Here is a 25,608-nt window from a genome sequence, read left to right on the forward strand (position 1 = left end):
ATGCGGACCGCAACGCGTACGAACGCACGCCATCTGCGTTCGTATGCGTTGCGTGGCTGATCCCATCACTGAAAAGTGAATGGGACAGCCACGCGTTTTTACAAAAAATGCGTGCAGCATGCGTTCCCGGACCGCACAGGTCCGGAACGCATGCAGTGTGAACATCAGACATTGCACTCTATGCAATGTCTGATGTCGTGCATGTCGGCCACCTGCACGCGTTTCCAAAACGCGGCTCGAAACGCGTGCAGTGTGATTGGTCCCATTGGTACCATGCCATAGCAAACTCTTATAATATTTATTTATTTGTATTTATTTATTGTATTTCTAAAGCGCCAACATATTATGCAGTGCTGGACATTCTTTAGGGGTGACGTACAGCAATAAGCATAGTTTTATGGCCAATTTTTAGGGGGAAGCCAATTAACTTATCTGTATGTTTTTGGGATGTGGGAGGAAACCGGAGTGCCCGGGGGAAACCCATGCAGACACGGTGAGAACATACAAACTCCTTGCAGATGTTGACCTGGCTGGGTTTCAAACCAGGGACCCAGCAATTGCAAGGCGAGAGCGCTAACCACTACTCCACCGTGCTGCCCATTAATCAGTGCTGCTTTGCCCTAGCTCTTCTAGAATGTCTTATGCCCTTCACATTCATGATTGTATCGTGACTTTGCTAGTATTTTTTATGAAGACAATGTCATTTTATGAAGACAATTTCATCTCATCTATTTATGACCCCATTCCTCTTTCACGTTCCCCATATTTTGTTTTTCAGTGCTCTGTGACCGTCCTAGACTCGTTCATGTGAAGTTATTTTTATTCTATAGCTATTTTTAGACAGTATATTTTAACCACTAGCTTTGAAAGAAGTGAGAAAAGGAATAATTAAGGGAATTACAGCTCCTGACAAGGCAGAACAAATCTGTGTAAGACATACAAATTTCCAGGCGTTATAGCGCACTGGATCTATGATAATTTCATGCTCCAAGTAGATAGCCATTTTTTTTTGTTTTAAGGAAGTAACTGGAATATATCTTGTCAATTTAAAAGCAGAAATACTGTATAACTACCTATGTTAGGTTTTTATCTGTGTCCCAGCCCAGGTTCTGAGAACTTGCTTCACATCATCACAGAAAAAAAATGGTACATCTTCTTATCATTCACAAATAAACTTAGGAGAATGTTTTTTCTTTGTTTCTTTGTTGCATCTTTGTTGTTCAGTGAGAGTACCTCTGCCACACTTTTACTGCTGTCATATTTTTTTTCTCCATGGTAACACCATGGCCACCTATGACAACCCTTGCTGTCACAGGCCACACAGACGAGGGGAATTGCCTAAATGTGGATAACATTCAGTGTTCACACCCTTTCCCTAGGTTGATATACAAACATCCTTTGGTGCCACTGATATTAGAGACATGAACAAGGTTTTGTGATACCTAATCTAATGCCTAATTCTATGCATAGATTAAGACATTTGCATAATTAGCACATTATTAATAAGTTTGACATTACCGATTTGTGAAAGCTTCACAGCTGCTTCTCATCCATAGATTAAGGACTTGGTTAAGACCTGTTTGATTACACAGAGTAGAGTTGTGCTTTTGTTATGTTACTTCTTCCAACTCCGATGGTTTTGCCTTTTTGTTGTTGTTGTTTTTTTGTTGTTGTTACTTTTTAAATAACAAACTCCCTCAAAGTTACATACACTGTGTACATTAAAAAAGGCACTGCAGTAATTTGGGTGCCAGGGAAAGCTGTTAGTAGAATATCGGTAAAATTAAAATGGGTAGTACGATAGTACTGTAGAATATCTGTAATTTTTTCACAACATTTTACCATCTCTAAGCCTAACCCTATGCTCATTTGAAGCTTCCCTATTTCAACGCCTAACCCTAGCCGACCCTCTTACCCACAGCAATATCCATCACTATCAGCACCTCTTTTGCTATTAAATCCCCCCTTTATCACGATCTGCTCCACCTAATTATGATATTTATAGGTTGCCATCACTGTCCAAATTACCCACTGGGCACTGCTATAGTGGTAATTGACATTGCGGTCTATGCAGCACCAATTTACAGAAGTGCTGCCAGTGCTCAAATTGCCTGCTTCACCCTCACCAGCCTTAGGGCCCATTCACACTATGGCAATTAACGGGCGATTCCCATTAATCACTGAAGCGCTAGCACTTTTTAAAACGCTAGCGCAATAATAACCCTATGGCAGTGATCTCATTGCCACGATCACGGGTCTTTCACAATTAACAGCAATCGCAAAACGTGTTACTTGCAGCATTTTGCCACGATTCTTGAGCGATCGCGGTACAGTGCTTAAACAAATACAGTTATTTTACCACGCTAATCGCCGTAAAATGGATTTGCTACTTTGTAGTGTGAATGGGCCTTTAGGTTTTGCCTCTCAATTCTTATACCAGCTTAATGTGACGATTAATGCCACTACTCAGATGACTGATTATTAGTGATCTGTGGAACCACCAAAATTACAGACGCTATACACGATTATGTGTGATCCGCAGAATCACCAATAATACCAATATAGCAAGAACGAGAGCAGAGCGTAAGTGTGTGTCTGGTGCCACCGTAACTCTAATGGTTTTACAGGACCTTACCACAGGAGTCGGTAAGGAACACTCAGGACACCAACAGAACAGACTAGACACAAGGCCCCCTAGTGGGGCTGGTAGGTACAGACAGATAAATACAGTTCTAACGGTCACCTGTGGAGCAGGTGATTCAGACTTTACTGCAGTCTTAGAGATACAAATAACAGAGATACAAATAACACGGCTCTAATGGTCACCTGTGGAGCAGGTGATTCAGACCTTACTGCAGTCTCAGCAACAAGTTCCTTCCGTAGTCTGGACTCTCCACGGGGAGGGGTCAGACAGGGAGAGGGAAGGACAGAACGTGAGTGACACCAGAGAGAGGGTGTCACTAACAGGTCTGGCGTACTTTAACGATCGGTGTAACGCAGAGAGGGTCTGATTACCGGTGAACTGCAGTATCACCGGGAATGCAGAATATACCCGATTATTGGTGATCTGCAGTATCACCGATAATCAGATCTATAAGCTAACCTCTGGACACCTGAGTAACGAGTGTTTGGTGCAACTGTAATGTTTTGAGGGCTGCACCTCAAGAGCAGGTACAGGGCAGCAAGGAGTACTGCGCAAGTACTAATTCCTTCCGAAGGCCTAGACTTCCCCGAGGGAGGAGCCAGGCTGAGCGCAGGAAGGACAGAGCGTGAGTGACACCAAAGGTAGTGTCACTAACGGATCTGGGAACTGCCTCTAACAGTAAGGACAGTTCTCGCGGTCGGGCAAGCCAGGTCGTCAACACACGGACAGATAAAGTACAGATTCAGAAGGCAGAGGCGGAGTCTTAAGCAGGGGCGTAACTAGAAATCACTGGGCCCCCCTGCGAATATTTGGATGGCCCCCCCCCCCCCATAGGTGCCAAATAATCGTAATGGGGCAGCGTTTCACTGTAAATTAATTGTAAAGTGGGCAGCATTTTACCAGACAATCGTAATGTGGGCCAGAAAATCGTAATGTGGGCAGAGTTCACCAGAAAATCGTAATGTGGGCCTTTAGAAAATCATAATGTGGGCAGAGTTCACCAGAAAATCGTAATGTGGGCACCAGTCACCAGAAAATTGTAACGTGGACAGCATTCACCAGACAATCGTAATGTGGGCAGCGTTCACAAGAAAATCATAACGTGGGCAGAGTTCACCAGAAAATCATAATGCGGGCAGAGTTCACCAGAAAATCGTAATGTGGGCACCAGTCACCAGAAAATCGTAACGTGAGCAGCAGTCACCAGAAAATTGTAACGTGGACAGCATTCACCAGACAATCGTAATGTGGGCAGCGTTCACCAGAATATCGTAATGTGGGACAGAAAATCGTAATGTGGGCAGAGTTCACCAGAAAATCGTAATGTGGGCAGCGTTCACCAGAAAATTGTAACATGGACAGCATTCACCAGACAATCGTAACGTGGGCAGTGTTCACCAGAAAATCGTAATGTGGGCCAGAAAATCGTAATGTGGGCAGCGTTCACCAGAAAATCGTAACGTGGACAGCATTCACCAGACAATCGTAACGTGGGCAGTGTTCACCAGAAAATCGTAATGTGGGCCAGAAAATCGTAATGTGGGCAGAGTTCACCAGAAAATCGCAATGTGGGCAGCAGTCACCAGAAAATCGCCATGTGGGCAGCAGTCACCAGAAAATCGCCATGTGGGCAGCAGTCACCAGAAAATCGCAATGTGGGCATCAGTCACCAGAAAATCCTAATGTGGGCAGCAGTCACCAGAATATCGTAATGTGGGCAGCAGTCACCAGAAAATCCTAATGTGGGCAGCAGTCAGTCACCAGAAAATCCTAATGTGGGCAGCAGTCACCAGAAAATCCTTATGTGGGCAGCAGTCACCAGAAAATCGCAATGTGGGCAGCAGTCACCAGAAAATCGCAATGTGGGCAACAGTCACCAGAAAAATCGCAATGTGGGCAGCAGTCACCAGAAAATCCTAATGTGGGCAGCATACACCAGAAAATCGTAATGTGGGCAGCAGACACCAGAAAATCGTAATGTGGGCAGCAGACACCAGAAAATCGCAATGTGGGCAGCAGACACCTGAAAATCGTAATGTGGGCAGCAGACACCAGAAAATCATAATGTGGGCAGCAGACACCTGAAAATTGTAATGTGGGCAGCAGACACCTGAAAATCGTAATGTGGGCATCAGACACCTGAAAATCGTAATGTGGGCAGCAGGCACCTGAAAATCGTAATGTGGGCAGCAGGCACCTGAAAATCGCAATGTGGGCAGCAGACACCTGAAAATCGTAATGTGGGCAGCAGACACCTGAAAATCGTAATGTGGGCAACAGACACCAGAAAATCGCAATGTGGGCAGCAGTGACCTGAAAATCGTAATGTGGGCAGCAGACACCAGAAAATCGCAATGTGGGCAGCAGTGACCAGAAAATCGTAATGTGGGCAGCAGACACCAGAAAATCCTAATGTGGGCAGCAGTCACCAGAAAATCGCAATGTGGGCAGCAGTCACCAGAAAATCGTAATGTGGGCAGCAGACACCAGAAAATCGCAATGTGGGCAGCAGACACCTGAAAATCGCAATGTGGGCAGCAGACACCTGAAAATCGTAATGTGGGCAGCAGACACCTGAAAATCACAATGTGGGCAGCAGACACCTGAAAATCGTTATGTGGGCAGCAGACACCTAAAAATCGTAATGTGGGCAGCAGACACCTGAAAATCGTAATGTGGGCAGCAGACACCTGAAAATCGCAATGTGGGCAGCAGACACCTGAAAATCGCAATGTGGGCAGCAGTGACCAGAAAATCGTAATGTGGGCAGCAGACACCTGAAAATCGCAATGTGGGCAGCAGACACCAGAAAATCGTAATGTGGGCAGCAGACACCAGAAAATCGCAATGTGGGCAGCAGACACCAGAAAATCATAATATGGGCAGCAGACACCTGAAAATCGTAATGTGGGCAGCAGACACCAGAAAATCGTAATGTGGGCAGCAGGCACCTGAAAATCGCAATGTGGGCAGCAGTGACCAGAAAATCGCAATGTGGGCAGCAGACACCTGAAAATCGCAATGTGGGCAGCAGTGACCAGAAAATCGCAATGTGGGCAGCAGACACCTGAAAATCGCAATGTGGGCAGCAGTGACCAGAAAATCGCAATGTGGGCAGCAGACACCAGAAAATCGCAATGTGGGCAGCAGACACCAGAAAATCATAATATGGGCAGCAGACACCTGAAAATCGTAATGTGGGCAGCAGACACCAGAAAATCGTAATGTGGGCAGCAGGCACCAGAAAATCGCAATGTGGGCAGCAGACACCAGAAAATCATAATATGGGCAGCAGACACCTGAAAAACGTAATGTGGGCAGCAGACACCTGAAAATCCCCCTGCAGAATTTCAGAGCGGGGCTCTCCCCTCCGCGCCCCTCTCCAGCTAGTGAATGTGTGTGGGCAGCGGGCAGCAGCGGCGGCGGGATACATACCTTCTTCCTTGCGTTCCATCGCCGCCTTCTCGCTCTAGCGGCTGACGTCACTTCCGCTTCCGGAAGTGACGTCAGCCGCTAGAGCGAGAAGGCGGCGATGGAACGCAAGGAAGAAGGTATGTATCCCGCCGCCGCTGCTGCCCACACACATTCACTAGCTGGAGGGGGGCGCAGAGGGGAGAGCCCCGAGGTGAGGGAGAGGGAGGAACTTCCCCTCTCCCCGCCGACTGTGGGCAAGGCTTTCCCCTCATGCTGCCACCCCTCCAGCCCCCCAAAACGGCTCCGAGTGGGCCCCAGGGGGGGGGCTGGGCCCCCCCGCGGGCGCAGGCGCTGCAGGGCCTATTGTTACGCCCCTGGTCTTAAGTACAGGCAGGGTTCGGCAACAGGGTATCAGAAATATCGAGGTACAGAATCAGGAGGCAGATGCGGAGTCTAGAGGTGAGCAGGGGTTCGGCAACAGAGTATCAGAATAGCAAGGTACAAGATCAGAGTTTCAGAAGAATGGTCAGACAGGAAACCAGGTCATAACAGATAATCACAATCAAACTAGTACTTTAAACTATCAACAGAATCTAGCTAAGTGTGGATCCCCGGCTCCGGCCGGTTCTAGCACACTTTGGGATCTGACTATGGTCTGAGTACTGACACACAAGTGTACACGACGACAGACGAAGACAGAGTAACAACTCCAGGTTTAAATACTGACAGCAGATTCAAGCAGCCCCACCCGAGGGGCTGAACCAACCTGCAAGGAAGATTGACAGGTGGAAGTCAGCTGACCACAAAGTCAGCTGATCTGTCTCCTCTGCCTTTAAAGGTCCTTTAGCTCCATGTAAAGGTCCTTTTGCTCCATGTGCAGGTGTGTGGACCCAAGCTGCTGCAACAGAGATCCCTGTCCCAGCTGAGTCATCGGACGTCCGCCGGGCTGTACTGCGCATGCGCAGAACTACTGCGCCTGCTCAGTACAGCCCGGCGGACGTCCGATGACGTCAGCGCGCTGGCGTGGGACGCAGAAGTGCCAGGAAATGGAGCGCAGAAGAGCCCGACCTGGCAGCCGGCCTGGCCAGGTCGGGTCGGGCACCGGAGACCACCGGGAGCCTGCGGAGCGGCGGCGAGGGCACCTCCTGCTTGCCACGGGCTGGAGGAAGCCCCAGGTAAGTGGAAATTTATTTTTATTTTTTTAATCCCCTCCCTGAACCTTCCCTTTAATATAGGAGATTTTGGCCACCCCCAAAATCATATTGATCACATATGCAGACCCTTTATGCATTGTGTTTAATAATCTGCAACTTGCTAGAGGTTTTCGGAGGTCTTCCCCAAACCCCTTCTGAAACCACCAGTTTGATTGCATTCTGGCTCCTTTCTTGTTTGATTGCATTTTGGCTCCTTTCTTGTTTGATTGCATTCTGGCTCCTTTCTTTTTGCTTCAGGGCTTCTTCTGTGTTGTTTGAAAAGATACATGGAGGAGTTTCATTCTCTTCAAGCTCTTTTGTTCAATTCTGATCCTGGCTCTATCCCTGTATATAAACTTGGCCAGGGCTTGTTTTGGGCAGACATTTCTGAAACTGCCAGTCATTTGAGCTTCTTTTTTTCTGTGTGAAACTTTGCATCCTGTGGCTTTTTCACACATACAATGTAAGCCTGTGGTGTAAACAGAGTCTTTCAGGAAATATCAGGCAATTTTAAGAAAATGAGATCTATTTACCAGGGGCTTCCTCCATCCCCTGGAAGGCTATGTGTCCCTCACTGCAGTTCCACTCTAGGCCTATCTCCCGGGTTCCCCTCCATAGCAGGCGCCAATCTGGCGAGGTCAGCAGCCTCACCGCATTCGCGAGCGTGCAGCCGCGCCACTTTGCAAGTCACAGAGTTCAGAGAAGCTCGTTTGCACAGATAATAGCTGAAGTTTCGTAACTCTTCCTGTACTGGAAACAATATAAGACTCACATCTGTGCTGCTAATGTTTTATTTCTTAGCTGGACTACACATATAAATTATTATATTATACGTTTATTTTCACTTCAGATTCCTTTTAACCTCCCTGGCGTTCTGGGTAATGTGTACATAAGTACGCATTACCCATTTTGTTAAATATTTTTTTCCGCTTGCTGTAGCCAGCGTATTGCTAGCTACAACAGTACGCCACGCCGTCCGGGTCCGCATCCACCCTCCCAATCCCCGCAGGCCATACTTATGCGTCCGAGATCCCGCGAGAAGCGTGACTTCTTATCGTCGCTTCTACCGTCACCATGGTGATGATCAGACATGACATCATGACATCATGGGGAGCTCCGATCCTTCCCATTGCGCAGCCTGGCGGTGATTCGCCAGGCTGCGCTAGGCGTTTCGTGGGGGGCAGCCCCTTTACAGGCTCATCGCGGTGGATCAGCGGGAAGCAGCGGCGATCGGACAGAACATGTAGGTAGCAAAGTGCTAGCTACATGTTCTGAAAAAAAAAGTAAGTAAAAAGACCATCCAGGGGCTGAGCAATCCTCTTTGGCGTACATGGACGAGCTGAGCTCGTCCATACCGCCAAGGAGGTTAATATACAACTAAGAATATTGGCCAGCACCCATCTAAACTACATCCACCACAGTATCTGCAAAAATAAGAGCAGGACAATGGTTCATTTTAACTGTAATATTATTATGTTTGTTTTAAAAAGCATTTTTATTGTATAAAATATGTTTTGTATTTTCATTCTCTTTCAGGTGATGAAAGTCTGAAGGATAACTATGTGCAGGACAGCAAAATGGGCTTTGTTATTAATGCCATATACGCAATGGCTCATGGTTTACATAACATGCATACAGTCTTGTGTCCGGGATATGTTGGCCTCTGTGATGCGATGAAGCCTATTGATGGAAGCAAACTGCTTGAATTCCTAATAAAGAGCAGATTTCCAGGCATCTCTGGGGAAGATGTCTTTTTTGATGAAAAAGGGGATGCTCCTGGAAGGTATCAATGTAAACATGTATAACTGTATGCAGGGCCGCCATCAGAAATTTTGGGGCCCCTCACAAATCATCAGTCCGGGCCCCCCCCCCCCACACAAACTGAGAAATGTGCGTAGCCATTACATGTTGGCAGAGCTAGTTGGAGGCTTGCTGTCCACAAATTAATCACGAATAACCACGGTGGATACTCGTGATTCAAGTTAGCTCTAATTGCCACAGCTGAGTGGCTAGATGCGGCGGGGTTAATTACCCAGAACGCCGTTCTCCACCCAGCGTTTCAACGAGGTGCAAGTGTCCGAATGGACGCGTTGCAAGCCTCGATATCGAGCACTTCCTCCTTCAAGCCGGAAGGAGGAAGTGCTCCATCATTTTTTTAGAACCTCCCAGTTTTATTTTCTGTTTAAAAAAGCTAAAAAAGTAGGTTTAATGCTATTGTCTCATATGGTAATGATTCAGCTTTTCCCATAGTCTCGCAGTTAGCAATCATGAGGCCCCCAACAAACCATGAGGCCCCCAACAAGACAAATTCAGCAATCATGAGGCCCCCAACAAGACAAATTCAGCAATCATGAAGCCCCCAACAAGACAAATTCAGCAATCATGAGGCCCCCAACAAGACAAATTCAGCAATCATGAGGCCCCCAACAAGACAAATTCAGCAATCGTGAGATCCCCAACAAATCATGAGGCCCCCAACAAGACAAATTCAGCAATCTTGAGGCTCCCAACAAATCATGAGGCCCCCAACAAGTAAAAATTCAATCATTAGGCCCCCAACAAGACAAATTCAGCAGTCATGAGGCACATAAATAGACAGCATTTCACATAAATAGGCAGAATGCCCCCTTATTATGGTAGACACCTCTCACCTGGATTCTGACAGGGACCCCCAGGTTAGGTAGTGAGTGACATGGAGCCCTTTAGGCAGTGAGTGACATGGAGCCCTTTAGGCAGTGAGTGACAGGGAGCCCTTTTAGGTAGTGAGTGAGTGACAGGGAGCCCCTTTAGGTAGTGAGTGAGTGACAGGGAGCCCCTTTAGGTAGTGAGTGAGTGACAGGGAGCCCCTTTAGCAAGTGAGTGAGTGACAGGGAGCCCCTTTAGCTAGTGAGTAAGTGACAGGGAGGCCCTTTAGCTAATGAGTGAGTGACAGGGAGGCCCTTTAGCTAGTGAGTGAGTGACAGGGAGGCCCTTTAGCTAGTGAGTGAGTGACAGGGAGGCCCTTTAGGGAGTGAGTGACAGGGAGTCCCTTTAAGTAGTGAGTGAGTGACAGGGAGGCCCTTTAAGTAGTGAGTGAGTGACAGGGAGGCCCTTTAAGTAGTGAGTGAGTGACAGGGAGGCCCTTTAGCTAGTGAGTGAGTGACAGGGAGGCCCTTTAGGGAGTGAGTGACAGGGAGGCCCTTTTAATAGTGAGTGAGTGACAGGGAGGCCCTTTAGGTAGTGAGTGAGTGACAGGGAGGCCCTTTAGGGAGTGAGTGAGTGACAGGGAGGCCCTTTAGGTAGTGAGTGAGTGACAGGGAGGCCCTTTAAGTAGTGAGTGAGTAACAGGGAGGCCCTTTAAGTAGTGAGTGAGTGACAGGGAGGCCCTTTAGCTAGTGAGTGAGTGACAGGGAGGCCCTTTAAGTAGTGAGTGAGTGACAGGGAGGCCCTTTAGGTAGTGAGTGAGTGACAGGGAGGCCCTTTAGCTAGTGAGCGAGTGACAGGGAGCCGCCCCCCCCAGCCGCTGCCGCCGTCGTCGCCGCCTCCGCTGCCTCCCCTACCTTGCCAGTGAGTGCTGCCCAGCGTCAGACCTCAAGATCAGCGGCGACCCGACCAGAGCGGGCGCTGGACGCACCCGCTCTATATGCGGAAGTGACGTCACTTCCGCATATCAGTGCGGGCGCTGGGTCCTAGCGCCCGCACTATTGTCGCCGTCTGATCGGGGTCTGACTAGGTGGAGGCGGCGGCGGTTAGAGGGATGGAGGGAGGGAGGGAGGGAGCAGCGGTCATGGGGGGTTGAGCGGCGGCCGGGCGGCACCCGCCAGGGCCGCGGCGGGGATGGGGCCCCCCTGCAGGGCCGGGCCCGTGACGGGAGTCACGGATGTCCCCCCCTGATGGCGGGCCTGACTGTATGTTTCCTATCAGAGTTAAGAGGCCTGTTCCAGTTCCAATCAGTCCATACAAGCACTCAGGAGCACCCTCCAAGCTCAAAGTATAATGTGTGTGCCAAGATCCTGGCCCCTATACCACAAGGGGCAAATACAATGCTTCCTGGAAGGATCGGCACCACACAAAGGGTTGTATTTATAAGCTCTTTAAATCTTTATTGCATTAAAAGCCGACAGGGCAGTGACAGCTTGCTGTTTCGGCCTAAAGTGGCCTTTCTCAAGTTGCCAAAACTACTTTTGGCAGCTTGAGAAAGGCTACTTTAGGCCGAAACAGCGGGCTGTCGCTGCCCTGTCGACTTTTAATGCAATAAAGATTTAAAGAGCTTATAAATACAACCCTTTGTGTGGTGCCGATCCTTCCAGTTCCAATCAGTGGCATTGGGATCACCATAGCAGCCAAGGGGGGCCCAGTGTTATTGGCCGGCATTAAGGTGGTCCGCTGTGAGCCTCATGAAGAACTGCGACAGGCCTCCTGAATTGGGTATCGGTAACAGTGCTAGAGGGAAGCAACATACCTCTCTGGGCTCCACCAATGAGTTCCTTTCCTTGTAGCATTCTCATATCCATGACTACAGCGGCCTCTTTTATCACGTGGGTTACATGACAAGAGAGTGCTCACAAGTGCCGGGTTTACCATTGATGCACAGAGGCACAAGCCTACAGGCGCCTGATTGTTGGAGGGGCGGCTCCCTCCCCGAGTGTCTTTCTCCTATACCCTCCCGCCCCCCATGCAGATGCTGTTTCCTCTCAGCACGCTGCTTGGTTCACAAATCACCACAGTGCTGTCACGTGCTGCCTGGCTGTACTGCTCCTGACAAGTTAGTCGCAGCGCAGTTGTATTAAAAACAACAGCCAGATTGGGATGGGGACACTCTGCACACATGCCAGGCATTCTTTTTGGTAAGCCTTTCATCTGTTCTGTCTGCTTCCCCTTCACTATCACTCCAGAGCTATAATCTCTCTCACTTCAGCTCAAGCTTCTTTAACTCCTACATTGCTGAGTAGCAGTTAGGATATTTGCACTGCTTAGTGTGTATGTGCCCTCTTAAAACAGAAGGTATTTGCAATAATTCAGCTTCAAGTGAACATCTGTGGTTATCCACAATGCACCACTACTGAATATTCAAATTATCTCTTTATGCCCCGTAGCCAGGCTAGCATCCCGAACCGCTGGTGTATAGCAAGCCTATAGCTTTACATTTCACACAGCCACATCAACCCCACATGTAGACAGCCTGTTTCTGACTTTTGGTCCTCCTCAGTACTGCTTCTACAGTTGTGAATTGACTCTTTAAAGAAAACCAGAACTGAAAACTGAAAATTAAAAGTCAAAATCAACATGCAAAAGTCATACTTACCTCCCGTGTCCTGTTCTTCCACTGTGATCAATGAAATTCTCTGTCCTCCATTTTGAAAATGGCCATTACTCCATAACAGCTTTCTGGTCAGCACACAGTTAAACTGTAACATCGCCCACTTGAGCTATAGGGAAACATGGACACATCAGTTCTCCTCTCAGCTATAACTGACAGCAACTGATATCTTTCAGTTCTGACAAAATGTTGTCAGAACTGGAAGGGATCATTGTCAGAAGAAAATGGTGAGCTTCTGAGAGGAACCGATGTAAAAGTAACTATGTAATGTTCATTTGAAGTTACCTCATGTGTTTATTTTAAATAATTTTACGCAGTACAGGTTCCTTTTAAACTCATTAACAAATTAACACACTTCTGCTGCAGTGCTGCTGATAACCTGTGCAAACAGAATATATGATTACAGCTGCTCCTGCCTCAATTTGACTATGTATTCATTAGCAGTTGTGAGCTTGCATTTTATAATAGGCTAAATCAGAGATACAGTTACACTGTATTATTAATTGGAGGCTCATTTTAAACTATTTTAAGAACACAGTTTAAGACGCTAACACTTTAAAGAGACTGCGTAACAAAAATTGCACCCTGTTTTTTATCATCCTACAAGTTCCAAAAGCTATTCTAATGTGTTCTGGCTTACTGCAGCACGTTCTACTATCACATCTCTGTAATAAATCAAACTTATCTCTCTCTTGTCAGACTTGTCAGGCTGTGTCTGGAAGGCTGCCAAGTTCTTCAGTGTTGTGGTTCTGTGATGCAGGCCCCTCTCTGCACACTGCCTGTGTATTATTTAGATTAGTGCAGCTTCTCTCTGTTCTATTATCTTTTACAAGCTGGATAAATCCTCCTCTGAGCTGGCTGGGCTTTCACATACTGAAGAATTACATACAGGCAGAGCTGTCTGCACTCTGCAGGAAGAAACAGCCTGACACTTCAGTGGAAGATAGCTGCAGGGGGAAAGAAGCACACAAATGATCTCTTGAGATTAAAAAGGAAGGGTGTATACAGCCTGCTTGTGTATGGATGTATTTTCTATGTGTGGACATGCTGTACATCAACCTACTTCCTGTTTTGGTGGCCATTTTGTTTGTTTATAAACAAACTTTTAAAAACTGTTTTTAACCACTTTTAATGCGGCGGGGAGCGGCAAAATTGTGACAGAGGGTAATAGGAGATGTCCCCTAACGCACTGGTATGTTTACTTTTGTGCGATTTTAACAATACAGATTCTCTTTAAGCATTTTACTTGGCATTCATCAAATAAAATTACAGTTTCCCCAAAAATTCACAGCAGACCTTTTTTAAGTTTTGATTTCTTTCAGTCGGAAATCCCACATGGTTATATTTCCAAACGTACTAATGCCACAGCAGATATATGCTTTGTCAGAAGCCCATTTTCCCACTATTGTGATCATTCTGCAAAAAGAATGACAGTAATTCTATGTTGTCAGTAAGTATACAGCGCTTTTCCTGTGTAATTAGGTTTTCTGTGGGAAACAAGTATTTTAAACTTGATGGAAAGTGGAATTGTTAATTGCGTAAAGATTTATGTTCAAGGGCACATCTATCATGAAGACCTTTTTGGTCATTGTTTTATACATTCACAACAAGGGTGTAGCTAACACAAGAGCAAGAGCAAGAACAAGATTGGCTGCATGCTTATTTCTGGTGTGATTCAGGCACTACTGCAGCCAAACAGATCAGCAGGGCTGCCAGGCAACTGGTATTGATTAAAATTACCCAAATATGGCAGCCTCCATATATATCTCACTTCAGGTTCCCTTTAAATGTACGTCCATGCTGTGGGTGCACACATGTGACTGCAAAACCACAAACTCCCAGTGATTGATGTTTTAGTGCCTGTCACTATATTCTGATATGACCCTATAGTGCTGCAAACTTTTGCCACCTAGTTAAAATCCTCTCCAGGTTTGCCAGTTCCTTTTTTTTCTCCAGGAGACTTTTTTGACTTTATAAATGAGCAGAAAGAGTTTACTCAGTGGAACTATGATAATAGTCCATGAAATGTCCATGAACTTATTTTTGCTTGAAACTGGACAAACCAAATCCACTGAACAAATAATTATGATTAGTCACATTCCGAGCTGCATAAATTTGAATTGAATTAAATTCACACGAAATGTCCATCAAGTCAAAATTATTAGCATCCCATTGGCTACCTTCAATAACTAAGTACCGGAAACAGGAGGATAGCTAGTAAGGTTAAATGTTCACACTACGTGTTGTTCAGTGCTTTATAACATAAATTATAATTGTACAATAGCATACCAGTTCACATCTGCATGTTGCCTCCGCAGTATATCAGCTTCCATTGTAATGACACGGGGCATGTTGTGAGCTAACAGTCAACGCACATGTTTTATCCACCTTACAAATGATTGGTGATGAGGTACCGTACGTTGGAACATGTACCGTTATCGTAACATTATCAAAAGGCACTAATTTTTAACTACCTTATATACTCGCGTATTAGCCAAATTTTTCAGCACAAAAATGTCCTGAAAAGGTACCCACTTGGCATATATGCAAGTCAGTAGAGCAGAATGGATGGTGGAGCAGGTTTTGTTACTGGGTCATGCACTAGTGATTTTGCTCTTGCCAGCAGAGTGTGCTGCTCAAGACTACCTGTGTCTCCTGGCTTGTGGAGCAGAAGGATTCTTCCTGTGGGGCAATAGCTGTATCTTATATCTATGATGCCCTCTAGTGGCATCTTGGGGCACATCTAGTTATGGGAAAGGGGGCTGACTTGTACGGGGTGCACATCTGGCTATTGTGGAAGGGACTATACTGGGGAGGGGGCTTATACATGAGTCAATCACGGTTTCCTGGTTTCTGAGGGAAAAGTAGGTACCTTTGCTTATACATGGGTCAGCTTATATGCGAGTATATATGGTATATTGCAATGTTCAGTGCTTTATAACATAAGGTATAATTGTACAATAGCATACCAGTTCACATCTGCATGTTGCCTCCGCAGTATATCAGCTTCCATTGTAATGACACGGGGCATGTTGTGAGCTAACAGTCAACGCACATGTTTCATCCACCTTACATATGATTGGTGACGAGGTACCGTACGTTGGAACATGTACCGTTATCGTAACGTTATCAAAAGGCACTAATTTTTAACTACCTTATATACTCGCATATAAGCCTAATTTTTCAGCACAAAAATGTCCTGAAAAGGTACCCACTCGGCATATATGCAAGTCAGTAGAGCAGGATGGATGATGGAGCAGGTTTTGTTACTGGGTCATGCACTAGTGATTTTGCTCTTGCCAGCAGAGTGTGCTGTTCAAAACTACCTGTGTCCCCTGGCTTGTGGAGCAGAAGGATCTTCCTGTGGGGCAATAGCTGTATCTTATATCTATGATGCCCTCTAGAGGCATCTTGGGGCACATCTGGCTATGGGGAAGGGGGCTGACTTGTATGGGGTGCACATCTGGTAACTGTGGAAGGGACTATACTGAGGAGGGGGCTTATACATGAGTCAATCACGTTTTCCTGGTTTCTGAGGGAAAAGTGGGTACCTTTGCTTATACATGGGTCAGCTTATATGCGAGTATATACGGTATATTGCAATTTGCTACATATGCATTGCAACAGATTCAGTGGGAACTTACCCTAGTAAAGTAAGTAAATGGCAGACGATGCAGAACTGACCCATTGTTTTAAATGGGTTCTTTTTAACTATCCCAGCTGCAGTGCACAATGCTCTTCTGCATTCAGTTTTATAGACACATACACTTTGGCATTTATCAATATAAATGGCATCCACTCAAGATATTTAAAAAAATTGATTGCAATAACTGATGTGCGAGGGTCATCCAAAATGAAACAACCATTTGCTTTTATCTGCCACTCAAGGTATTCTTTGGGTGTAACTTAACTTACATCTGTCATTTAACCTCTTGTCTCCCTCCACCGCTTTTCATGTGACTACCACTGCTTGTCATGTGGCTGCAGAATGCCAGTAACTGTTTGTTCAGCAGTAGGGATGCTCATTCGAATTACGCAGAATTGAGATTTCCGCAATTCCGATCGGAAATTGCAATTCTGTACCGTTAAGCCGGAATCGGAAAATGTATAGCGGTAATCGGTAATAGCGGAATTTACATGTGGAATTTCTGTCTGAATTTTTTGGCCAATCAGAAGGATCGGAGGAGATAGATCCATCACAGAAGCTTAAGCACGCTGACTTCTGCATTAAAATCGGAATTTCAGCACCAACTAGAGTCTTTACAAAAACCAACCAATCCTATGGTAGCAACCAGCTCCTAGCTACCTATCATCAGCTATCCCACCCATTTTGTATATAAGAGAGCTGTGACAGTCACGAAGATTGTGGGTTTCAGTCTGGTGTTTTGAAGAGAGGAGAGACAGACCCATATTAGTTGTTTCTTCATAAAACAATAGTCTTTTTAAAGACTGTATACAAAACAAAAGTCTTTTTAAAGACTGTGAGAGAGAATTAGACTGAGTGTGAGCTATTAGTAGTAGTAGGTGTATTTGTGAGAGAGTGACAGTAGATTGTTAGTTTGAGTAATAGATTGTAGTGTAGTGTACTATAGTTGCTGTGTGGAGAGGGTGAGAGAGAGCCAGCCAGGTCGCAGGCTTAGTGTTTGACAGAGTGAGAGAGTTAGGTGATTGATTAGTTGAGTGTAGTGCAAGTTTTTTTTCCTTTATTTTGTTTTTGATTTATTTTCTTTATTTCACTCCCTTATTTTATTATCAGTTTTTTAGTTCAAGTTAGGTGGATTTATTTTACTTTGGTTCTGTCGCTCATACCCCTTCCCCAATAAACTTTATTTGCCCCAAAACAATAGAGCGAGAGAAGCAGCAATTTCCTGCCACTGCCAGGAAAATGGAGTGATGGTGGTGTTGGTGGATCACGTCAAGTAGGTGATCAGGTTGAGGGTGGCAGCAGTAGCAGGAAGCGTTCCCCCCTGATCAGAGATGTCTTCCCTATGTTCGCACGCAGAAAAATTTTGACAGAGCAGCAGGCGAACAGAGTTGTTGATTATTTCGATCAGGTACCCTCTACCCAGTCTGAGGAACTTGAAGCTAGTTGCAGCAGCACCAGTAGTGACCAGGTTCCTCATGACCAGAACCTGACCGCAGCTGCTTCTCTTGACGAGGTTGCTTCCTCCCAGTACTCTCCTCCAGAATTAAAGCACACCTTTGTCGATAAGAGAGGTGTGCAGAAGGATTGGGAGGAGGCATTGGAGGAGATCATGGGACCAAGCTCCCAAGAAGTGGTGGGTTCTGTGGTGACAGAAATGGCCCCTGTGTTTTCTTCATTCAGCAATCCATCACAACTGGGAGCTTGTGTCACCACCAATTTACATCACCAGTCAACTACAGAGGTGTTTTGTGGCCAGGTGGAGGGTCCAGAAGATGTATTCTGTCTTTGGATATTGCCAAGGCCTTTGACAGTGTAGAGTGGAAATACTTATATACAGTACTTGAGGCTATGAATTTTAGGCCTAACTTTTTGAAGTGGGTACAGATTTTGTATAAGTCCCCTAAGGCATCTTTGAGAGTAAATAATGCAAGGTCAGATGGGTTTGTGTTGGGCAGAGGAACCAGGCAGGGCTGTCCTCTTTTGCCATTACTGTTCGCTATCGCTATAGAGCCTTTGGCTGAAGTAATTAGAAATGCTTCTGATAAAAAAGGGTTTCAATTTGGTAACCTTGAAGAAAAGGTGGCATTATATGCGGATGCCACACTTCTTTTTCTTCAGGACTCCAGCTCTTCTCTTGTTGGGGTCATGGAGGTCCTTTCTCAATTCGGTCGCTTCTCAGGCCTTGTGGTGAACTGGAATAAGTCTTGCCTGCTTCCTCTAGATAGGATTGTCCCTGTCCTCCCTGATAGATGTGCAGATATTCAGGTAGTTGCATCTTTTAAATATCTTGGGATTGTGCTATCTCCCAATGTATGTTCTTTTGAAGCTTTAAATGTTACTCCTCTACTGTCTAGGATAAGACAAAAGTTAAAGACTTGGGCAAAATTACCATTATCTCCAGTTGCTAGAATTAACTTACTCAAGATGGTCACCATGCCACAATTGCTGTATATTTTACATAATGCTCCTGTTTGGCTGCATCTTAAACTATTTAAAACTATTCACAAAATATTCAGAGATTTTATTTGGGGTTATGGGAGAGTTAAAATCAGTGGCGTAGCTAAGGAGTTGTGGGCCCCGATGCAAGTTTTACAATGGGGCCCCCCACTCACTCTATACATAGATATTGATACGACGCACAAAAACCTGCCAATGGCAACTACAGTGTCTTAGGTGCAAGAAGGGCATGGGGAACAGTTTATTCATAATTACCACTATTCAAAGTATCTGTAGAAGTGATTATTATGACCACAGGACCAATAAAGAGCTAATACTGCAGTTGTGGGAGGGCCCTTCGGGGCCCCTCTGGCCCAAGGGCCCCGATGCGGTCGCAACCTCTGCAACCCCTATTGCTACGCCCCTGGTTAAAATTAAACTTCAGTATCTGCAATATCCCAAGGACGAGGGTGGTTTAGCAGCTCCCAATGCTTGGGTCTACTATTTGGCCACTCAGGCTCAGCACATTGTAGGTTGAATGCATGAAGATTTTGTGGATTCATCCAGATTACTGCTTAATATAGTCTTGGGATTTGATTCCATTTACACCACTCTTGAGGCGAATGTTGTGAAATCCCTGAACTTTAAGGCGGAGACCCTAACTTTGTTGCAAAAGATTTGGGAAAGATTTAGGGTCATGCAGAGTATCACTGGCTGTACAAATTATTCTCCGTTATATAATAACATGAAATTACCAGAGTTGAGAGAGCTGACTTTCCTAAAGGTGTGGGCCAGGGAGGGGGTTGACTCGCTATCTCATATTCTTGAGCAGGGGCAAATGTGTCGAATGGATACTATTTTCACAAGACTGGGTGCTGCTAAGACTCCATTAATGTGTTATCAATACTCTCAATTGGTTCATGCTATAAATCGTCAGAAAGCTGATGTGGATCTAAGTTTATCTCCTTCTCCTATATTAAATATGATTAGTCAAACTATGTCTAGAAGTGGATTTATCTCGTATAGTTATGCCTTTTTATTAGCATTCTTTCTTTAAAAATATCCATTGAAATGTTAAGAGGGGTGGCAACGAGATTTGGGCGATATGACTGTGGGGGAATATAGGCGATACTTTAGACTGTACCTTTAATTTCTACTAATGTTACACAAAAATTATCCCAACTTTCTATAATTCATAGGAGCTCCTTAATTCCCCAAAAATTACACAGTATGGGCTTGAGGGTAGAACCCTTATGTGTTAGATGCATGAGAGACCATGGGGACCTTCTGCACATGTTATGGAAATGTCCAAAATTGCATAAGTACTGGGGTGAGGTATTTGATACTTTAGACACTGTCACTTGCTCTGCCATTTCAAGAACAACTAAAACCTGCGTTTTTGGATTATTATCTGGTCTGAATATAGCAAAACATATGCAATTAATGGTACAAAGGGCACTGTTCCAAGCTAGAAAATGAATACTTCTGATGTGGAAACAACCACTCCCTCCCAAGGCTAGTGATTGGTTATTACACATGAATAATTATCTGAAAATGGAAAAATTAACATATGCTCACAGAGGTGCCCCTCAAAAATTTTAGAAAATATGGGCTAATGGTTAGATACCCCAGGTCTTGCTGATTATGATCCTGTAAAATATAGAATATTTGGACATTTAAATTCAATTTGAGCTCTATATATTATGTAACGATCATTATATTATTGTTAACAATACCTCTCATATTCCACAGTGATAATTGATGCAGAAGTTATATACTTTGTTGTATTTAACCACTTGAGGACCTAGGGCTTTCTACCCCTTAAGGACCGGCCACTTTTTTTCCATTCAGACCACTGCAGCTTTCACGGTTTATTGCTCGCTCATACAACCTACCACCTAAATGAATTTTGGCTCCTTTTCTTGTCACTAATAAAGCTTTCTTTTGCTGCTATTTGATTGCTCCTGCGATTTTTACTTTTTATTATATTCATCAAAAAAGACATGAATTTTGGCAAAAAAATGATTTTTTTAACTTTCTGTGCTGACATTTTTCAAATAAAGTAAAATTTCTGTATACACGCAGCGCGAAAAATGTGGACAAACATGTTTTTGATTAAAAAAAACCCATTCAGTGTATATTTATTGGTTTGGGTAAAAGTTATAGCGTTTACAAACTCTGGTGCAAAAAGTGAATTTTCCCATTTTCAAGCATCTCTGACTTTTCTGACCCCCTGTCATGTTTCATGAGGGGCTAGAATTCCAGGATAGTATAAATACCCCCCAAATGACCCAATTTTGGAAAGAAGACATCCCAAAGTATTCACTGAGAGGCATAGTAAGTTCATAGAAGATATTATTTTTTGTCACAAGTAAGCGGAAAATGACACTTTGTGAGAGAAAAAAAAAAAAAAAAAAGTTTCCATTTCTTCTAACTTGCGACATAAAAAAATGAAATCTGCCACGGACTCACCATGCCCCTCTCTGAATACCTTGAAGGGTCTACTTTCCAAAATGGGGTCATTTGTGGGGTGTGTTTACTGTCCTGACATTTTGGGGGGTGCTAAATTGTAAGCACCCCTGTAAAGCCTAAAGGTGCTCATTGGACTTTGGACCCCTTAGCGCAGTTAGGCTGCAAAAAAGTGCCACACATGTGGTATTGCCGTACTCAGGAGAAGTAGTATAATGTGTTTTGGGGTGTATTTTTACACATACCCATGCTGGGTGGGAGAAATATCTCTGTAAATGACAATTTGTTAATTTTTTTTACACACAATTGTCCATTTACAGAGATCTTTCTCCCACTCAGCATGGGTATGTGTAAAAATACACCACAAAACACATTATACTACTTCTCCTGAGTACGGCGATACCACATGTGTGGCACTTTTTTGCACCCTAACTGCGCTAAAGGGTCCAAAGTCCAATGAGTACCTTTAGGATTTCACAGGTCATTTTGAGAAATTTCGTTTCAAGACTACTCCTCACGGTTTAGGGCCCCTAAAATGCCAGGGCAGTATAGGAACCCCACAAATGACCCTATTTTAGAAAGAAGACACCCCAAGGTATTCCGTTAGGAGTATGGTGAGCTCATAGAAGATTTAATTTTTTGTCAAAAGTTAGCGGAAAATGACACTTTGTGAAAAAACACAATTAAAATCAATTTCCGCTAACTTGTGACAAAAAATAAAATCTTCTATGAACTCGCCATACTACTAACGGAATACCTTGGGGTGTCTTCTTTCTAAAATGGGGTCATTTGTGGGGTTCCTATACTGCCCTGGCATTTTAGGGGCCCTAAACCGTGAGGAGTAGACAGTCTTGAAACGAAATTTCTCAAAAATGACCTGTGAAATCCTAAAGGTACTCATTGGACTTTGGGCCCTTTAGCGCAGTTAGGGTGCAAAAAAGTGCCACACATGTGGTATCGCCATACTCGGGAGAAGTAGTACAATGTTTTTTGGGGTGTATTTTTACACATACCCATGCTGGGTGGGAGAAATACCTCTGTAAATGGTCAATTGTGTGTAAAAAAAATCAAAAGATTGTCATTTACAGAGGTATTTCTCCCACCCAGCATGGGTATGTGTAAAAATACACCCCAAAACACATTATACTACTTCTCCCGAGTACGGCGATACCACATGTGTGGCACTTTTTTGCACCCTAACTGCACTAAGGGGCCCAAAGTCCAATGAGTACCTTTAGGATTTCACAGGTCATTTTTGTTTCAAGACTACTCCTCGCGGTTTAGGGCCCCTAAAATGCCAGGGCAGTATAGGAACCCCACTAATGACCCCATTTTAGAAGGAAGACACCCCAAGGTATTCCGTTAGGAGTATGGTGAGTTCATAGAAGTTTTTATTTTTTTGTCACAAGTTAGTGGAAATTGATTTTAATAGTTTTTTTTCACAAAGTGTCATTTTCCGCTAACTTGTGACAAAAAATAAAATCTTCTATGAACTCACCATACTCCGTACGGAATACCTTTGGGTGTCTTCTTTCTAGAATGGGGTCATTTGTGGGGTTCCTATACTGCCCTGGCATTTTAGGGGCCCTAAACCGTGAGGAGTAGTCTTGAAACCAAATGTCGCAAAATGACCTGTGAAATCCTAAAGGTACTCATTGGACTTTGGGCCCCTTAGCGTACTTAGGGTGTAAAAAAGTGCCACACATGTGGTACCGCCGTACTCAGGAGAAGTAGTATAATGCGTTTTGGGGTGTATTTTTACACATACCCATGCTAAGTGGGAGAAATATCTCTGTAAATGACAATTGTTTGGTTTTTTTTACACACAATTGTCCATTTACATAGAAATTTCTCCCACCCAGCATGGGTATGTGTAAAAATACACCCCAAAACACATTATACTACTTTTCCTGAGTACGGCGGTACCACATGTGTGACACTTTTTTGCAGCCTAGGTGCGCTAAGGGGCCCAACGTCCTATTCACAGGTCATTTTGAGGCATTTGTTTTCTAGACTACTCCTCGCGGTTTAGGGCCCCTAAAATGCCAGGGCAGTATAGGAACCCCACAAGTGACCCCATTTTAGAAAGAAGACACCCCAAGGTATTCTGTTAGGTGTATGACGAGTTCATAGAAGATTTTATTTTTTTGTCAAAAGTTAGCGGAAAGTGACACTTTGTGGAAAAAAACCAATAAAAATCAATTTCCGCTAACTTTTGACAAAAAATAAAATCTTCTATGAACTCGTCATACACCTAACAGAATACCTTGGGGTGTCTTTTTTTCTAAAATGGGGACACTTGTGGGGTTCCTATACCGCCCTGGCATTTTACGGGCCCAAAACCGTGAGTAGTCTGGAAACCAAATGTCTCAAAATGACTGTTCAGGGGTATAAGCATCTGCAAATTTTGATGACAGGTGGTCTATGAGGGGGCGAATTTTGTGGAACCGGTCATAAGCAGGGTGGCCTTTTAGATGACAGGTTGTATTGGGCCTGATCTGATGGATAGGAGTGCTAGGGAGGTGACAGGAGGTGATTGATGGGTGTCTCAGGGGGTGGTTAGAGGGGAAAATAGATGCAATCAATGCACTGGGGAGGTGATCGGAAGGGGGTCTGAGGGGGATCTGAGGGTTTGGCCGAGTGATCAGGAGCCCACACGGGGCAAATTAGGGCCTGATCTGATGGGTAGGTGTGCTAGGGGGTGACAGGAGGTGATTGATGGGTGTCTCAAGGTGTGATTAGAGGGGGGAATAGATGCAAGCAATGCACTGGCGAGGTGATCAGGGCTGGGGTCTGAGGGCATTCTGAGGGTGTGGGCGGGTGATTGAGTGCCCTAGGGGCAGATAGGGGTCTAATCTGATAGGTAGCAGTGACAGGGGGTGATTGATGGGTAATTAGTGGGTGTTTAGGGTAGAGAACAGATGTAAACACTGCACTTGGGAGGTGATCGGACGTCGGATCTGCGAGCGATCTATTGGTGTGGGTGGGTGATCAGATTGCCCGCAAGGGGCAGGTTAGGGGCTGATTGATGGGTGGCAGTGACAGCGGGTGATTGATGGGTGGCAGTGACAGGGGGTGATTGATGGGTGGCAGTGACAGGGGGTGATTGATGGGTGATTGATAGGTGATTGACAGGTGATTGACAGGTAATCAGTGGGTTATTACAGGGGAGAACAGATGTAAATATTGCACTGGCGAATTGATAAGGGGGGGTCTGAGGGTAATCTGAGCGTGTAGGCGGGTGATTGGGTGCCCGCAAGGGGCAGATTAGGGTCTGATCTGATGGGTAACAGTGACAGGTGGTGATAGGGGGTGATTGATGGGTGATTGATGGGTAATTAGTGGGTGTTTAGAGGAGAGTAAACGCTGCGCTTGGGTGGTGATCTGATGTCGGATCTGCGGGCGATCTATTGGTGTGGGTGGGTAATCAGATTGCCCGCAAGGGGCAGGTTAGGGGCTGATTGTTGGGTGGCAGTGACAGGGGGTGACAGGGGGTGATTGATGGGTGATAGGTGATTGGCAGGTGATTGACAGGTGATCAGTGGGTTATTACAGGGAAGGATAGATGTAAATAATGCCCTGGCGAATTGATAAGGGGGGGGTCTGAGGGTAATCTGAGCGTGTAGGCGGGTGATTGGGTGCCCGCAAGGGGCAGATTAGGGTCTGATCTGATAGGTAACAGTGATAGGGGGTGATTGATGGGTGATTGATGGGTAATTAGTGGGTGTTTAGAGAAGATAACAGATGTAACACATTTGGGAGGTAATCTGACGGCGGGTTTGCGGGCGATCTAATGGTGTGGGTGGGTGATCAGATTGCCCGCAAGGGGCAGGTTAGGGGCTGATTGATGGGTGGCAGTGACAGGGGGTGATTGATGGGTGATAGGTGATTGACAGGTGATCAGTGGGTTATTACAGGGAAGAACAGATGTAATGAATGCACTGGTGAATTGATAAGGGGGGGTCTGAGGGCAATCTGAGCGTGTGGGCGGGTGATTGGGTGCCCGCAAGGGGCAGATTAGGGTCTGATCTGATAGGTAAAAGTGACAGGTGGTGATAGGGGGTGATTGATGGGTAATTAGTGTGTGTTTAGAGGAGAGAATAGATGTAAACAATGGATTTGGGAGGTGATCTGATGTCGGATCTGCGGGCGATCTATTGGTGTGGGGGGGTGATCAGATTGCCCGCAAGGGGCAGGTTAGGGGCTGATTGATGGGTGGCAGTGACAGGGGGTGATTGATGGGTGATTGATGGGTGATTGACGGGTGATTGACAGGTGATTGACAGGTGATTGACAGGTGATCAGGGGGGATAGATGCATACAGTGCATGGGGGGGGGGGGTCTGGGGAGAATCTGGGGGGTGGGGGGGTGATCAGGAGAGAGCAGGGGGCAGGGGGGGGTATAAAAAAAAAATAGCGTTGACAGATAGTGACAGGGAGTGATTGATGGGTGATTAGGGGGGTGATTGGGTGCAAACAGGGGTATGGGGGGGTGGGCAGGGGGGGTC

At 45.4% G+C, this 25,608-nt stretch overlaps 1 protein-coding gene across 3 annotated transcripts in view; it reads left to right on the forward strand.

Moving 5' to 3' along the window:
- GRM1 (glutamate metabotropic receptor 1) overlaps positions 1-25,608 on the forward strand; it is a 616,944-nt gene that overhangs the window by 495,735 nt on the left and 95,601 nt on the right. For all 3 annotated transcript variants that reach the window (XM_068231980.1, XM_068231982.1, XM_068231983.1), the window contains one exon: positions 8,788-9,034. In XM_068231980.1, coding sequence (XP_068088081.1) covers positions 8,788-9,034 — 247 coding nt within the window. The remainder of the gene's footprint in view (positions 1-8,787; positions 9,035-25,608) is intronic.

This window comes from Hyperolius riggenbachi, chromosome 4, assembly GCF_040937935.1.
Source record: "Hyperolius riggenbachi isolate aHypRig1 chromosome 4, aHypRig1.pri, whole genome shotgun sequence".
NCBI classification, from domain to species: domain Eukaryota; kingdom Metazoa; phylum Chordata; class Amphibia; order Anura; family Hyperoliidae; genus Hyperolius; species Hyperolius riggenbachi.